Consider the following 17,052-nt stretch of genomic DNA (forward strand, 5'->3'; position numbering starts at 1 on the left):
GGTAGAATCGCGCAATATTTGCGTGGGCAAAGAGCAAAAATTTTTCTCTGCGCCCACGCAAATATTGCGCTTTGCCCGCGATTCACGGAGCAGTTGCTCCGTAAATTGCGCGGGCGATATGCTAAATAGCCCTGCGTAAGGGCGCCTAATGTAAATGATCCCGCCGGGGGCGGGAATCATTTAAATTAGGCGCGCTCCCGCGCCGAGCGAACAGCGCATGCTCCGTCGGGAAACTTTCCCGACGTGCATTGCGGCAAATGACGTCGCAAGGACGTCATTTGCTTCTAAGTGAACGTGAATGGCGTCCAGCACCATTCACGGGTTCACTTACGTAAACGACGTAAAATTTGAACGTCGCGAGCGGGAAGCGCAGCTATACTTTAGCATTGGTTGCGCCTGCTATTAGCAGGAGCAGCCTTATGCTAAAGTGGCCGTACGGAAACTCCGTACCTTGCGTGCGCAGGGCCCGCACAACTTTTGTGAATCGGTGGTAGTATGCAATTTGCATACTATACGCCGATCACAAAGGCCGCGCCCCCTAGCGGCCAACGCAAGAATGCAGCCTGGGATGTGAAGGCATAAGGAGGCTTATGTCTGTCATATCCTAGGCTGCAGTCGGTGTAACGAGGTTCCTGAATCAGGAGCACTCGTTACACCGGAGCAAGTAAGCCCTTGCGCCGCGCAACCTATGGTTGCGCGGGCGCAAGTGCTTCTTGAATCTGGGCCACTGTCTCTTTCTCTCTGTCTTTAACCACCGCAACACACTACACACGGAGGCGGCCTTATATAGTGTGGGGCGTGTACCAAACCCCCTGAGACATAATTGGCCAAAGCCACCCTGGCTTTAGCCAATTATGGCCCTCCGTTTTTTGCGCGCTGTGATTGGCCAAAGCATGCGGGTCATAGCGCATGCTTGGCCAATCATCAGCCAGCAATGCACTGCGATGCCGCAGTGAATTATGGGCCATGACGCACCACTCGAATTTGGCGCGAACGGCCCAATACGTTCGTAATTCGACGAACGAGCGAACATACGATGTTCGAGTCGAACATGGGTTCGACTTGAACACGAAGCTCATCCCTAGTCCCCAACTATCCAATGGGTTCCATAATTGTTGGGGTACCCAGTTGTGCCAAGGGAGGGTTCGAGCCAGTTTCAGGGGTTGATAGCCAGAGCGTAGACCCAAATCAAACCAGCAGCTCCTTCGGGGGTAGTGCTATATGTGTAGGGGGCTTTAGATTTCACCTCTCCATAACACCAATAAGGGATGCAGTAGAGTATGCTGTACTCTATGAAGTCAAAGGGCCTGCAAAATTCCAGCCAAGAGTTTGATTTCTGCCCAGGGCCCCAAATGATCATCTTAGCTTAGAAGATGAACTCAAGAGCTGATGATAAAAGGTTATGGCCAGGCCCTTCATTTTGCTTGACAATATGCTTGATTCTTGACCTCTGTCCAGGGTTGCCAACCGCCCGCAGCATTTTTTACTGACAAAACATGGAAAATTTACTAGCACATTTTTTTACTGGCAACTTGAGAAATTACAGAAAACCTATTGAAAACAAACACATTGAATATTTGAACAGTATAACCATGATATGGAAACACTGACAATACATATAACAAAGTTATTTGCTTGATTTACACTTAAAAAGTCAACACAGCATGACATTATCAGGCCCTGATATTTACTGGCAGTAAATCACTGATTTTTACAAACTGTCAGTAAATCTAATGACGGTTGGCAACCATGTCCAATTAATAAAAAGACAATTTTTTTTTTTTTTTGTTATCCCTCGCCAACTCTCTGCTACCCTGACGTCTGCTTCTAACAAGGAGAGAGGGAGTGAGTCACGTTGTAGCGGTGAGAGGAGGGACGGAGAGGTGGACCATGGAGTAAGGAGATCACAGGAGGGGTGAAAGGGCATTTTAGAATAGAGTTAGGATAGAGACTGTACATGGTCATCACTTGTTTTGGGAAGAGGGGCCTTTTTTTTTTAAGAGTTGGGTGGAGAATTGGACCACGAGGGCTGTGTACATACAATCATGTTGGATATAGACAAAATCACGGTGTATAAACACCTTATTTAAAGTGGAGTTCCACCCATAAATATAACATTACATCAGTAGTTTTAAAAAAATGTCATTAGTCCTTTACAAACTTTTTTTTTTTTTTTTAGATGCCTTCAAAGTGTTGTTGCTAGGCAGAATAGTTAATCTTCCCACTTCCTGCACCTAGGTGCTTAATGCTTAGTAACCTACACCGCACAGACTCCTGGGAATGTAGTTGGTGTAACTTTCCAGGAGTCTGTGCACTCCCCAGTCTCAAAGAATCATGTGACTTGGACAGCACAGGTGCTGAAACCTGATCTGACACTGCTTGTGCAGCACTGAGCATGTGCTAGATCTGCAAGGCTGAAATCCAGGAAGTCATACAGTCTGGCTTCATGATGCCCACACTTAAGATGGCCCCAGTCAATTTCTATTTTATAAAGTGTCTAAATGCTGTAACAACCTAACAAAACGGACCTTAGTTTACAGACTAACTTGCTAGAATACATTAGGCTTGTGTATTACAGGGGTATTTATATTTAAAAAGTGAAATTGTGGCCGGAACTCCGCTTTAAACTAATAAAAACAGACACTCTGGCCATTAGTGGCCTCTTGTATGATGTTTTGGTGGAAGGGTAATTGATAAAACCCTGGGTAGCAGGTGGGGGCCTTTGTTTTTCCCAAGCACTGGCACAGAAGGCTACAGTAGAAGAACACACAATTTTGAGCAGAAAACATGTGAAGGCAGATGAACTCCACCATAAATCGGGGACTTTCCTTTCCCCCTTTTTTTTCTTCTTCGTCTTTCTTTTTTTTCTTTTGTTGTATGACTACTTTTCTTCTTTTTTTTTTTTTTTTTGGGGGGGGGGGGTACATAGTTACATAGTTACATAGTTAGTCAGGTTGAAAAAAGACACAAGTCCATCCAGTTCAACCACAAAAAAACAAAAAACAAAATAAAAAACACAGTACAATCCCATACACCCAACTCCATACCCACAGTTGATCCAGAGGAAGGCAAAAAACCCCAGCAGAGCATGATCCAATTTGCTACAGCAGGGGAAAAAATTCCTTCCTGATCCCCCGAGAGGCAATCGGATTTACCCTGGATCAACTATACCTACAAATCTTATTTTATGTACATTTAGGAAAGTATCCAGGCCTTTCTTGAATCAATCTACTGAGCTGGCCAGAACCACCTCTGGAGGGAGTCTGTTCCACATTTTCACAGCTCAAACATCCCACAATATAGTCTCTGTATTTGGCTTCCTCTTGTAACCCCTATTCTCTTTTTTACTATAGCAATATGAAATACAAGAATGTATAATACTAGATATGTTGAACCTTAAATAAAATACAAATTTGATTATAAAAATAAATAAAAAAACATAATGAAAATACACAGATATAATATATTTCTCTTGGATTTATTAAATTCACATTCTTCAGTACATGACTGAAATAAAACTCTAGGCATTGTGTTTTCCATATTCAGTGCATAGTAAGGTGTTTCCATCACAAATGAAGAAACAGACGGGATAAATAATGAATCTCTAAGCAACCAAAGGCTCGTCAAGAATTAAAATACTTTAACAAAAAATACTGCAGGTAAATGCCAATAGAATAGCTTTGGCTATGGATTGATATGTGCATTATAAAATAAGATATTAAAATAAACATATATCTTTGTTGGTACATTTGAAACATATTGAAAGTTTGCTGTGAAATATGAACATTTCATTATAAACTGTAAACATAGAACAACCACCAGTTAGTCCTCTGCAAATGCTGAAAGGCAATCATTTATTGGCTTCAACAGAATTAATTAGTGTTCAGAGTTTACAAACCTGTAACAGGTATTAAAAAATATCGCTGTGATCAAAGGGCCGGTCCGCCCAATAGCATTTAAGGATGACGCCTGGAGGGCCAATTCAGCTGGAGGCTTCTTTTCCTTGTTGGTGATCCCAATAGTGAAAAGTCACGCTACCTCTCTTCCCCCTCACATTGGAGATATGGGTGTCCCAACCAACTTTGTGGTACTACTACTCCTAAAAGGTCACGGTTCACACAAGTTCCAAATCACATGACAAGTCGGAGCCTGTATTTGACAATGGAACCCTTCATATCGCCGTGACTCACATCGCAGCTATTATGAAAAAGGTTTCTGCACCACTTTTTGACAACTTCATTGAGACTTGCATAGACTCCTGTTAAATGAAGTCGCAAGCTGCAATGAATTTGCCAGTGCAAATCGCGCTGAAGTAGCGCGATTTTTAATGCCGTACCGGTGTGAACTGGGACTGAATGTATTCTCAATGATATAGAGCAGGGGTCTCCAAACTTTCTAAACGAAGGGCCAGTTTACTGTCCTTCAGACTTTAGTGGGGCCGGACTGTGGCCACTGGAAATAGAAAAATGTCCCCGAATCAGTAGGAGTAAACAATGCCCCATCTTTTGTGTCAGTGAGAGGAGTAGTGACCTATCGTTGGTGTCATTAGGAGGAAATTGTTCCTCATTGTTGGTGTCATTAGAAGCAAATTGTTCCTCATTGTTGTTGTCATTAGGAGGAAATTGTGCCCCTTTGTTGCTGTCATTGGGAGGAATTGTGCCTTTTTGGTGTCATTGGGAGGAATTGTGCCCCATTTTTGGTGTCATTGGGAGGAAGTGTGCCTTTTTGGTGTCAGTGGGAGGAATTGTGCCTTTTTGGTGTCAGTGGGAGGAATTGTGCCCCATTTTTGGTGTGAGAAGATGAAATATTGCCCCAAGGGCCAGATAAAAGCAAGCACTGGGCCGCAGTTTGGAGACCCCTGATATAGAATATAAATCCAACAGATATTGTGGGGACCTCTAGAACACCTAACTCGTAAACTCGCACTCTTTTGCCGGTAATTGCACTGTTCAAATCGGTGGGATGCCGACTTCGATTGGAAAAAGTAGTTCCTGCACTACTTTTGGCGATTTCGGATGTGGCTTGCTTAGACATCTGTGCATGAAGCCACACAGATGTCTTCCAAGTCACACTCACCTGCGGCTTTGAAATGGTTTCAGATCAAGTCGCACGATTTCAAAGCTGCAGTCAATGTAAACGAGGGCTTAAAGTATTATCTCAAGGACGGGATGTGGAAGAAAATCTTCCAAATTGGGCATGAAGTAAAAACATCACAGGGGCTACAACTCTTTCTCACTCCAAAAACTACAAAACAAAGGTTTAGGCTGGATTTTGACTTTCAGTGGGCATCTACCTAAAAAGGGAACATGTTTTGGGTAGACAACAGGAGAATTTCCATAAGATATAGGCATAGGTGTTTGCGCAGCCTATTGCATTAGGATGTGCATCCCAAAGCTCAACCACGTATGTGTGTGCATGTGTAAATATTCTGACGGTGTCAGTAGGGCAGTCGTTTTTAAATTTTTTTGGAGATTTGGTGAAATATCAGGGATCAAAACTGGGGAAATCTTCGCCACACAGGGTGATTAGGGTGTGCCTAGGCACATGCCTATATATACTAATTGCAGCGAATGGGCTGATAAAATATCTAAATAGGACTGTGTATTCATTCTTTTGGATTATGATACCCTCCGCTCAGAGCTATTCACATCCAGAAATGGGACTCCAGTAGAGAGCAGAAAGTGAATCAGCCCTCCAGGCTCCAACCCTAACCAAATAACTCATGGCAATATTACCCTTTAGAGCACATTCACAGCACTGCACTAACACAACTTTATGGGCACTGCTACGCTGGGGCGCCATTCACTGTGAATTGCAACTGCTTTCACAATGCACTGCATTGCAACACAACATAAAAAAAAAACTAGAAAAGCACTTCAGTGAACTGCGGTAGCAAAAATGCAGGGTGATATAGAGGAATATCTTTGGCGTAGTAGTCGAGCACTGCAGTGAACTTTATTAACTATACTGTACATAGGGCTGCCATTGGACGGAGGCTTCAGGATGGTACTTGGCAGGGCTTTCATCAGCTGGTGCATTCTTAACTGTATGGCTTCATTAATTTCATAGCAGCGTAATTCTGCAAGAGAAAAACAGGAGACAAAATCACTGCACTGGTTTTACAAGAAGATGCAGCAATCTCACAGAATGGAGGAAATTCTTCACACTTGTTCAGCTTGGGACCCCCACTGACCAAGTGTGTAAAGATTTTCTGACAACAATTGTGTGATGGCAGGGTTTTGTCGGATAATCCAACCGTGTGTACGCTCCATCGGACAATTGTTGTTGGAATTTCCGGCAACAAATATTTTATAGCATGCTTTCAAATTGTCCAACAACAAATGTGTGTTGTCGGATTATCTGATCGTGTGTCCACAAGTCCGTCGGAATAAAATCCAAAGTACAAACACGCATGCTCCAAACCAATGCTAATTATAAGACTAGGGTTTGACAAATTTGCTTGTAATCTAGGAGCCAGCTAAAAAAGTTAGGTGCCAGAAAACGTGCCCTGTCCCGCCAAGCTCGCGCGCAGAAGCGAAAACATACGTGAGTAGCGCCTGCATATGTAAACGGTATTTAAACCACACGTGAGGTATCGCCGCAATCGTTAGAGCGAGAGCAATAATTCTAGCTCTAGACCTCCTCTGTAACTCAAAACATGCAACTTGTAGAATTTTTTAAACGTCGCCTATGGAGATTTTAAAGGGTAAAAGTTTGTCGGCATTCCACGAGCGGACGCAATTTTGAAGCGTGACATGTTGGGTATTAATTTACTCGGCGTAACATTATCTTTCACAATATAAAAAAATTGGGATAACTTTACTGTTGTCTTATTTTTTAATTAAAAAAAGTGAATTTTTTTCCCAAAAAAAGTGCGCTTGTAAGACCGCTGCGCAAATACGGTGTGACATAAAGTATTCCAACGATCGCCATTTTATTCTCTAGGGTGTTAGAATAAAAAAAATACATAATGTTTGGGGGTTGTAATTAGAGGGAAGGAGATGGCAGTGAAAACAGTAAAAAAAAACACACATTAGAACTGCTGTTTTACTTATAATGCCAACGGCCACCACCAGATGGTGCCAGGTCACAGAAGGAAGCTTAGGCCTTCACAAGGCTGCAAAGCCGCGGCCTAAATTACCGGCCGTCGCGGGCCAGCCACGATCGCGCGGCGGTGGAGGCGCACAGAGACACAGGATCCTGTGCCTCCGTGCGCGCCCCCCATGCGATCGCAGCGGGCCCACGACGGCCGGGAATTTAGGTAGCGGCTTTGCAGCCTTGTGAAGGCCTAAGCTTCGGCCGGTAATTGAGGCCGCGTCTTTGTTCCCTTCTATTCCCTTTTATTCCTGTTCCAGAGTCAACTGTAAGATTTTGGATATTCCATCACTTTCTGTACCGCTGCCAATGGTCATCGAGTCAAACAGAAAGGTTACCCCCCTGTCGGAATACCAAAAAAAAATAGGATTTTTGTACTCACTGTAAAATCCATTTCTCTGAAATCATGGACGGACACAGCAGCAATTGACCTTAGGGTATTATGCTTCCTTTCAGGAGATTGACTAGGCAGAAAAACAGCATGTTAAGTGTTAAAACACTCCACACAGCTCAGTACCTCCCAGGGGGCGGTTCCCCCGGGTACTTCCCCCATTCTCTGCTCTGCAGCCTCAGTTCGTAAACAAGCAGTACAAACAAAGGAGGGGTGGATGTTGTGTCCGTCCATGAACTCAGAGAAATGGATTTTACGGTGAGTACAAAAATCCTATTTTCTCTTCCGTTCATGGACGGACACAGCAGCAATTGACCTTAGGGACGTCCCCAAGCAGTGTCAAAAATCGAGGGGTGGGAAAACACAGTAAACCAAACTTCACCCCAAACAAACCAGAGTCCCTCAACGGAGGGACTTCAATCTTAAACAGCCGCCTGCAAAACCTTGCGGACAAAGGAGGCATCCGAAGATGCACTCTCATCCACCTTGTAAAACTTTGAGAAGATGTGGACTGACGACCAGGTCGCAGCCTTACACACCTGAAAAACAGACGCTTGATGGCAGAAAGCCCAAGAGGCACCAATCGCCCTGGTGGATTGCGCCGTAACCGGAAAGGGGGGCGCCCGCCCCTTTAGGGCATAGGCCTGAAGCATGACCTGTCTTATCCACCTAGAAATGGTGGCCGACAAGACCGCCAGACCCTTCTTAGGACCAGTCACCGACACGAACAGTGAATCCGACCTCCAAAACAGGGCCGCTGCAGACAAGTACACCCGTAGGGCCCGAACCACGTCCCAGGAATGCAACGTGGCCTCCTTCGGTTCTTCGGCCGAAGGACATAAGGATGGAAGAACAATGTCCTCATTAATGTGAAAAGCCGAACGAAGGAATGACGGCTGCGGCCGCAGCACCACCTTATCCCTGTGGATGACCAAGTAAGGAGCCTTGCAAGACAGGGCCGCTAGTTCAGAAACCCGTCTGACTGAAGTAATTGCCACCAGAAAAACCACCTTCTGGGACAGAGTCAACAAGGGAATTTTCCGAATGTCCTCAAACGGAGACTCTTGAAGCACCAAGAGAACTAAATTCAAGTCCCATGGAGGCAGTGGAGGTCGCACAGGAGGGGGCACATGTCGAACCCCCGGCACAAACGTATGCACCAGAGAGTGCACCGCCAAGGGTCGCTGAAAGTAAACAGCCAAGGCCAAAATCTGACCCTTAACCATACTTAAGGCGAGAGCCTGATCCACTCCACGCTGTAAGAACAGCAGAATCCGGGACATCACATATGTACGGGGGTGCCAATTCATCTCCTCACACATAGAGATGTAGGCCTTCCACGTACGATGGTAAATTTTCCGTGAAGTAGACTTCCGTGCTTGTAGCATGGTAGAGATCACCGAGTCCGACAGGCCTCGGTCCTTCAGCACTTGGCTCTCAACAGCCATGCCGTTAAAGCCAACGACTGTAAAGCAGGGTGAAAGATAGGACCCTGCGACAGAAGATCTTCTCGCAGAGGCCAAGGAACATCTGCCACCAGATGCACCAGATCCGCGTACCAGGGACGGCGCGGCCAATCCGGAGTGATCAGGATTGTTGGCATCCCCTCGGCTTTCACTCTGCGCAGCAGGCAAGGAAGAAGCTTCAGAGGAGGGAAGGCGTAGATTAGGCGATAGTGACCCCGCGGCGCCACCAACGTGTCTGACATGTCTGCCCACGGGTCTCTTGACCTGACACCTTCCGATTGAGACGGAACGCCAGAAGATCCACGTCTGGAGTGCCCCATTTCAGACACAGACTCTGAAACAAATCTGGGTGTAGCGACCATTCTCCTTGGTCTTGCGTTTGGCGACTCAGGTAGTCGGCCTGCCAGTTCTGTACCCCCGGAATGTACACGGCCAACAGAGCCGGGATGGACTTTTCGGCCCACCGGAGGATGTGCGTGGCTTCTGCCGCTGCAGCCGAGCTCTGTGTGCCCCCTTGATGATTGACATACGCCACCGCCGTGGCGTTGTCGGACTGGATCCTGACCGGCCGGTCCTGCAGACCCAGAGACCACTTGGAGAGGCACAGCCTGATCGCCCGGAGTTCCAGGACATTGATCGGCAGGCGGGACTCCTCCCACGGCATCAATAAAATACACACAGCACCCCCGGCAGCAGCCACAGCCCCCAGACACAGGACGGAGCCCCCCAGGCGGACCCCCCACCCACGGCCGACCACCCAGAATGCGGGGAAGGAGGGAGAGGAAGGGAGAGAGGAAAGTAGGGCAGACCCCCGATCGACCTCCCCAGGAATGCACCAGCCGAACCACCATGCCAAGGCAAGGGGATGCTACTTACCCGTCCTGCAACCACCGGCTGGAGGCATCCCAGACAGAACCAACGTCCGCGCAGTAACGGCATGGCTGTCGGCCCGGCACACTGTGACACGGCCATAGAGACTGGTCATATGTGTGCCCTGGAGCGTATAGCTCACCGGCCACCCCTGGAGCAACGGGGCATGTCGTGGACGGCCCAGCGTATAGCTAAAGGCTGGCACGCGCTCGATAGCCGAACATGGGGGGACTACAAGAATCGAGGATACAGCCTGTCACCCAGTCGGCAGTTGATTGTAGATTCCAGGATCCAAAAATGCAGGAAAAAAGAAAAGAAAAGCGAGAAAATCGCAAAAAATCTCCAAAGCACATGGGCCCAGAAGAGCCATGTCATCTCCTTTCACTAGGCAATAAAAACTGGGGCTGCATGAGGCAGAGAGAGGGATGTACCCGGGGGACCCGCCCCCTGGGAGGTACTGTACTGGTGGAGTGTTTTTAACACTTAACGTGCTGTTTTCTGCCTAGTCAATCTCCTAAAAGGAAGGATAATACCCTAAGGTCAATTGCTGCTGTGTCCGTCCATGAACGGAAGAGAAATTTAAAGAGAAAAGATGAAAGAAGAGGAGGCAGAAGTAAAGGCAAGAAAAGGAGTAGAGAGGGCAGAGATAAGGAACAGAGAGGAGATTCAAGGCAAAGAACAGGGGACAGGTAAGAGAAGGGAAGAGAGAATAAAAGAAGCAAAAATGGAAGGAAGCAAGGAGGGGGGCAAAAAGGAGATGGAAATAGAATGAAGGAGGGGATATAGTAGAAGGGGGGAAAGGGGAAAGGAGGTGAGGGGAAGGAGACAGAGAGGAGAGGAAAGAACGAGTGGAAAAGCGAAGAGAGGAGGTATCAAAGAGAATGTGGGTCAGAGGGAAAAGGAGGATGGGAGAGGGGACTGGGTTATGAGTAAAGAGTAGGGAAGACATAATAGAGAAAAATGAGTAGAGAGGAGAGGAGCAGAGAAGAAAGGAGGGAAAGAGAGGGGAGCCGAAAAGGATCATAGGGGAGGGAACAGAAGCAGAAGGAAGTCGGAAAGGATGGAAAGGTAGGGAAGAGGAGGAAAATCTTACCGGGAAAGAGTAGAGGAATACTCCCAGGAAGAGGAGTATTAAAACAGCGATGAGGATAACCAGAAGGAGGCACTTGTATTTTCTCCAGAGGACGTACTTCAGTGTCTTGTAGGGAGATGTAAACCACAAGAATGATGTCTCTGGACGCCTGGGAACCAAACATACTTAGGTTACCTTCTAGAAGGGACATACACTTATATAGATCCTAGTGTACACAGAGCAGGGGATTACCTGTATTTCTAGGTTTACACCCCTGCTACAATTATGGATTTCTCTAAAAAAAAAGTCCCCCTGCAAAATCTCACAAATACCTATTGATCCAGCCAGTGAAGTCCACCTCGTGCAGCTTCCTGTGATGGGGTGACTACTCTGCTGTATTGCTACTGAATTCAGAGCAGCATTGTTGCCCTCATGTAGACTGTACCTGCTTGTACTACAATGGAATGAGATGTTGCAGGGGGAAAGTGCAAAATCTGGTGCATCTCTGCAAAGAAATCAGCTTCCAGTCTTTTCTTTTTTTTTTAAAGCTTAATTGAACAAGCTGAAGTTAGAAGCCGATTGGCTACCATGCACACCTGCACCAGATTTTGCACTCTCCAGTTTTAATCAACCTCTAATGCCTCTTTCATGCTGAAGAACCAATTGAGTCCACCTTTCAGTTTTTCAGACGGACCCAATTGGAACATCCATAGCTTTCTATGGACATGTGTCCACTGACACCCACCGGCATCCAAACCGTTCTGCTAAAAACAGAGGGATGGAGATATGTGTCCCATCCGTCCAGCGGATGGAAATGGACAAGCAGTCCGTTTCCATCTGACCGCCCCATAGAGAAGAGGGGGCTGTGTCGGTGTCTGCTCTGCATAGCGGAACGGACACAAACCTGTCATCCGCCTGCTCAGCAGGGATCAGAGGAGCAATCCGTCTCTGAGCAGGCGGATCTGCTTGATGGAGTCCGCCCCATCTGCAAAGGGCCTGTAAAGCCAATCTTGCCCTCTTGTTGCAGGTCAGAGGAACTCAAGACAAAAACCATCTTCTTACTTTTGGTTGGAATGGGGGAAGGGTTAGAAGCTATTTTTTTAGGTTTTTGATTGAAACTTTGTGAGATTTTCCCTCACTTTTTGTTCAGAGGACAGTGAAAGGAAATTAATCTAATGTCAACAGCATAGGAAGTGAGGGGAAATCACTGTGGGAGACACAGCAGCAAAAGGCTCAAACCCTTCAGCACTCTATCAAAAAATAAAAATAAATTAACATTAACAAATAGGTAATCTTCCAAAAATCAAATGTAAAAAGTATGAAATGGTGCATTATTCAATTTTTTTGAAAAGTGACCAGTGAAAGATTAACTTATAAAAATATATCTATTTCACATATGATGGGCCATACTCTAAAGTGTTAATTTTAAAGAAAACAAAAAGGTGGCTCCTAGTGGGCGGGGAAAACTTACTTAGGGTCTTCCAATTTAGGATTCATATTTGGTTCTTCACGTCCCATACCGGCCGGCCGTTCGTCATGTTCTTGCTCATTGACAATCTCCAATGTTAACTCCATCTTCCCCTGTAAGAGACAGAAAGGACAAATAGATATCAATTACTAAACCTCAAGTTCTTTCTAAATCCCGCGATAACTCGTGGCAGTCTCCTGGGAACAATGACAAAAGCTCCCAGGAGACATTGCGGCATCGAGGAAGTGACGGAATACCCGCACACTACCTGATGAATCCATATACAGGAAGCGGCCAGTAACATAAAGGATTACTAAGATTAGCCTGCCCCTGACAGTGATTCGAGCTGGGCATCGCCACTTAGTGAAGGATTGGCTCGGGCGGCTTGGCTGCTCTCAGCTGCTCAAGTCCTGCAAAGGGAACTGAGTTCCTGCTGTGAAAAAAGTGCAGGAACTCCGTTCCCACGCGTTCCCGCAGGACTTGAGCCCTGAGTATTGGACTGAAACCACATCTCCAATAATAATAATAAAATAGTATTGTGACTAGCCCATTATGCTTTTAATTGGCAGGCTTTGCAGGGAGCAAAGAAGGAAGTAAAACCCATCAGGGTTTACTTCAATCTTTAATCATCCACTCGAAGGCAGCAATATCCTTATAGTGCTGCAGAATATGTTGTATTTATTTAACAGTAGTTGAAAAACAAAGTAAGATGGAGATCGTATTCAACACTTTTCTAAGAGCCCAGCCTGTTTTATCAGGAGGTATGGGAGAATAAACCTGTGCATCCAATAACCAACCATGAGGGGTCCAAATGTGTATCCAGGGGAAGATCATGGGGGATAAAAAGAGGGGTATAAATGTATATCTGGGGGGAGATTACAGGAATAAAAGGATACATCTGAATGTATATCACAGGGATAAAAAGAGGTGTCCAAATATGTATCCAAGGAGAGCTCACATGGATAAAAAAAGGGGCCCAAATATGTATGCAGGGAGAGATCACAGGGATAAAAAGAGGGGCCCAAATATGTATCCAGGGAGAGATCACAGGGATAAAGAGAGGGGCCCAAATATGTATCCAGGGAGAGATCACAGGGATAAAAAGAGGGGCCCAAATATGTATCCAGGGAGAGATCAAAGGGATAAAAAGAGGGGCCCCAAATATGTATGCAGGGAGAGATCACATGGATAAAAAAAGGGGCCCAAATATGTATCCAGGGAGAGATCACATGGATAAAAAGAGGGGCCTCAAATATGTATCGGTGAGAGATCACAGGGATAGCTCAAGTTAGATTTCTAGTTTTAGTTTACAGAGGGCTGATGTTCTCCCTGCCTCCATGTGACGGTGCTAGGCCAATCAATAAGCATCAGCATTGTCACATAGGGTGAGGAGCATGCTTCGCGTCCAAGGAAGCTGTGAACAGGAAGAAGGTGCTTAGGAATCATGTCACCAGCCTGATAAAAACCTATAAAATGTAAGTATAAGAAAAAACACATATCAATAAATACACAAGGGGTTAGAAAAGGGTACAATTTTGGGACTGAGAAAAAAAGGAGAGAGTTGTGCTTTATCCTGTTGCAAAGCTTTAAACAAATTTCAAATTCCCAGGGTAATCGGTAATGATCCTTACTGCAAGAATCTTGGTGTCGTTCTCCTGGCCTACACAAGGCCACCAACCCTTCACCGTCTTCTGCTCAAACAGCGACACCCAGCGATCTGCAGCATTAGACTCGTCCAGCAAGTCCAGGGTGCACTTTTCTGCTGTCTTGGCTGGTCTTGGCATGCGGTTTAGATCGAGCTGCAGGGAACCTAAAAAAAAACAAAAAGCTATCTGTTTAAAAATCAGCCAACGAGGCTCCGATACGGTCATTTCCTCCTAAATTGTCTTTCTTAGATTGAAGTGAACGTGTTTATGTTGTGTGATCTTTCACATAGTACGCAGAAAGCTGCATTGAGGTTCTATTAGCTGTTGAAAAGAATCTCCAGTCCCTGGTAATGTTGGGCCTGGCATCCGCAGATGTGCCTGGCATTTGAGTCCTGGCAGAGCCCTGCGACACATCTGTGCAAGTGCAGGGAGTTTTCGGGCACATGTGCGGGCACACGGAGATCTGGGACTTCCATACTCCATCTTTGTGCATGAAAAGCCATTGCACGGGTGCGGATGTGCCACAGTGCTTTGCCGGGACCTGAAGCCCTTGCAGCACATTTGCACACCTGAAAAATCCGGCAACATGCCTGCGCCCATCAGTCAAACTGCCTCCTGGGATGTGTGCATTAAGGTACAAAAAAAAAAAAAAAATCTAATTGTGGGAGAGGGAAGGGGAGGAGGTTGTTGAACATAAATGGTTTTATAGGGTGAAGGTCTGCTTTAACCACTTAAGGACCGGACCAATATGCTGCTAAATGACCCAAGGGGTTTTTACAATTCGGCACTGCGTCGCTTTAACAGACAATTGCGCGGTCGTGCGACGTGGCTCCCAAACAAAATTGGCGTCCTTTTTTTCCCTACAAATAGAGCTTTCTTTTGGTGGTATTTGATCACCTCTGCGGTTTTTATTTTTTGCGCTATAAACAAAAATAGAGCGACAATTTTGGAAAAAAAACAATATTTTTTACTTTTTGCTATAATAAATATCCCCCAAAAACATATATAAAAAATTTTTTTTCCCTCAGTTTAGGCCGATACGTATTCTTCTACCTATTTTTGGTACAAAAAATCGCAATAAGCGTTTATCGATTGGTTTGCGCAAAATTTATAGCGTTTACAAAATAGGGGATATTTTTATTGCATTTTTATTAATTATTTTTTTTACTACTAATGGCGGCGATCAGCGATTTTTTTCGTGACTGCGACATTATGGCGCACACTTCGGACAATTTTTACACATTTTTGGGACCATTGTCATTTTCACAGCAAATAATGCATTTAAATTGCATTCTTTATTGTGAAAATGACAGTTGCAGTTTGGGAGTAAACCACAGGGGGCGCTGAACGTGTGTTTACAACTGTAGGGGGGTGTGGCTGTAGGTCTGATGTCATCGATTGTGTCTCCCTATAAAGGGGATGACACGATCGATGCGCCGCCACAGTGAAGCACGGGGAAGCCGTGTTTACATACGGCTCTCCCCGTTCTTCAGCTCCGGGGAGCGATTGCGACGGAGCGGCTATAAACAAATAGTCGCGCCGTCGTCCCGGATCGCTCCCCGAGGGAATCCGCCCGCCGCACGCAGCGGGGGGGGTCCCGATCAGACCCCCCACCCGCTAGAAGGCAAGGACGTATATATACGCCCTTCTGCCTGTCCGTGCCATTTTGCGGACGTAAATAGTCGTGCGGCGGGCGTTAAGTGGTTAAGGTACAAAAAAAAAATGTAATTGTGGGAGAGGGAAGGGGAGGAGGTTGTTGAACATAAATGGTTTTATAGGGTGAAGGTCTGCTTTAATACAAGAGCATCATTCATAGGCAGGAACCATTACAAATTCAGCCGGAACAAGTGGTGGCCCATCCATTAGGGGTTCAGGGACGCCGCCACACTAATCCATGCGCCCGGAGCCTAATCTACATGCAGGGCGCTGGACGCATGGAATTCAATGTGTTTTTTTTTTTTAAGCACATGATTAGAGTCAGAGGCTCTAATTGGCTTTTAAGACGATGAGAGTAGATCTCTGCAGCCGGCTGGTGATCAGTGAGTATGAGTTATTTTTTACAGCTTTTTACACACTGATCATCAGCCTAGTGTCCACACACATTTCCTCACACAATGCCCCCAAAACACCTGTCCCCCACGTATGTAACAGTACAATCACATGTCCCAATGATCATCTGCACACATCTGTACATGATCATCTGCATACATCTGTCCGCAATCACATAAACCTATTATACACCTAACGGGATTTTTTTTACCAAAGACATGTAGCAGAATACATTTTGGCTTAAATTTATGACAAATTTCGATTCTATTGGATTTCTCTTAAAATAGAAAGAAAATATTGGCCCAGATTCAAGAAGCACTTGCGCCCGCGCAACCATAGGTTATGCAGCGCAAGTGCTTACTTGCTCCGGTGTAACGAGTGCTCCTGATTCAGGAACCTCGTTACACCGACTGCAGGCTAAAATCTGCACGGCATAAGGCTATTATGCCTCGCAGATTTTAGGCTGCATTCTTGCGGGGGCCGCTAGGGGGCGCTCCCATTGTGTATCAGCGTGTAGTATGCAAATTGCATACTACCACTGATTCACAAGCTTGCGCGGGCCCCGCGCAAGCCAGGTACGGAGTTTCCGTACGGCTACTTTTAGCGCAAGGCTGCCCCTTCTAATAGTAGGGGCAGCCAATGCTAAAGTATAGCCGGCCTTCCCGCGCCGTGAAATTTGAATTTCACGGCGTTTGCGTAAGTGAAACGTGAATGGCGCTGGACGCCATTCACGTTCACTTAGAAGCAAATGACGTCCTTGCGACGTCATTTGCCGCAATGCACGTCGGGAAAGTTTCCCGACGGAGCATGCGCTGTACGCTCTGCGCGGTAGCGCGCCTAATTTAAATGATTCCCGCCCCTGGCGGGATCATTTAACTTGCGCGCGCTTACGCTGGGCAAATTTGCCGGCGCGCCCTCGCAATTCACGGAGCTACTGCTCCGTGAATCGAGGGCAGCGCAAAATATTTGCGGGGGCGCAGGGCAAAATCGTTGCC

The 17,052-nt window shown here is 46.1% G+C and overlaps 1 protein-coding gene across 6 annotated transcripts in view; it reads right to left on the reverse strand.

Annotated features, from left to right (window-relative positions):
- Positions 1–4,919: 4,919 nt before the first annotated feature.
- Positions 4,920–17,052, reverse strand: part of DYSF (dysferlin) — a 412,823-nt gene continuing 400,690 nt past the window's right edge. For all 6 annotated transcript variants that reach the window (XM_040335540.1, XM_040335536.1, XM_040335537.1 and 3 more), the window contains 4 exons: positions 13,994–14,172; positions 12,366–12,475; positions 10,916–11,063; positions 4,920–6,079 (listed from right to left, as the gene is read on the reverse strand). In XM_040335540.1, coding sequence (XP_040191474.1) covers positions 6,041–6,079; positions 10,916–11,063; positions 12,366–12,475; positions 13,994–14,172 — 476 coding nt within the window. In that variant the 3' untranslated portion in view covers positions 4,920–6,040. The remainder of the gene's footprint in view (positions 6,080–10,915; positions 11,064–12,365; positions 12,476–13,993; positions 14,173–17,052) is intronic.

This window comes from Rana temporaria, chromosome 1, assembly GCF_905171775.1.
Source record: "Rana temporaria chromosome 1, aRanTem1.1, whole genome shotgun sequence".
In the NCBI taxonomy this organism is placed as follows: Eukaryota; Metazoa; Chordata; class Amphibia; order Anura; family Ranidae; genus Rana; species Rana temporaria.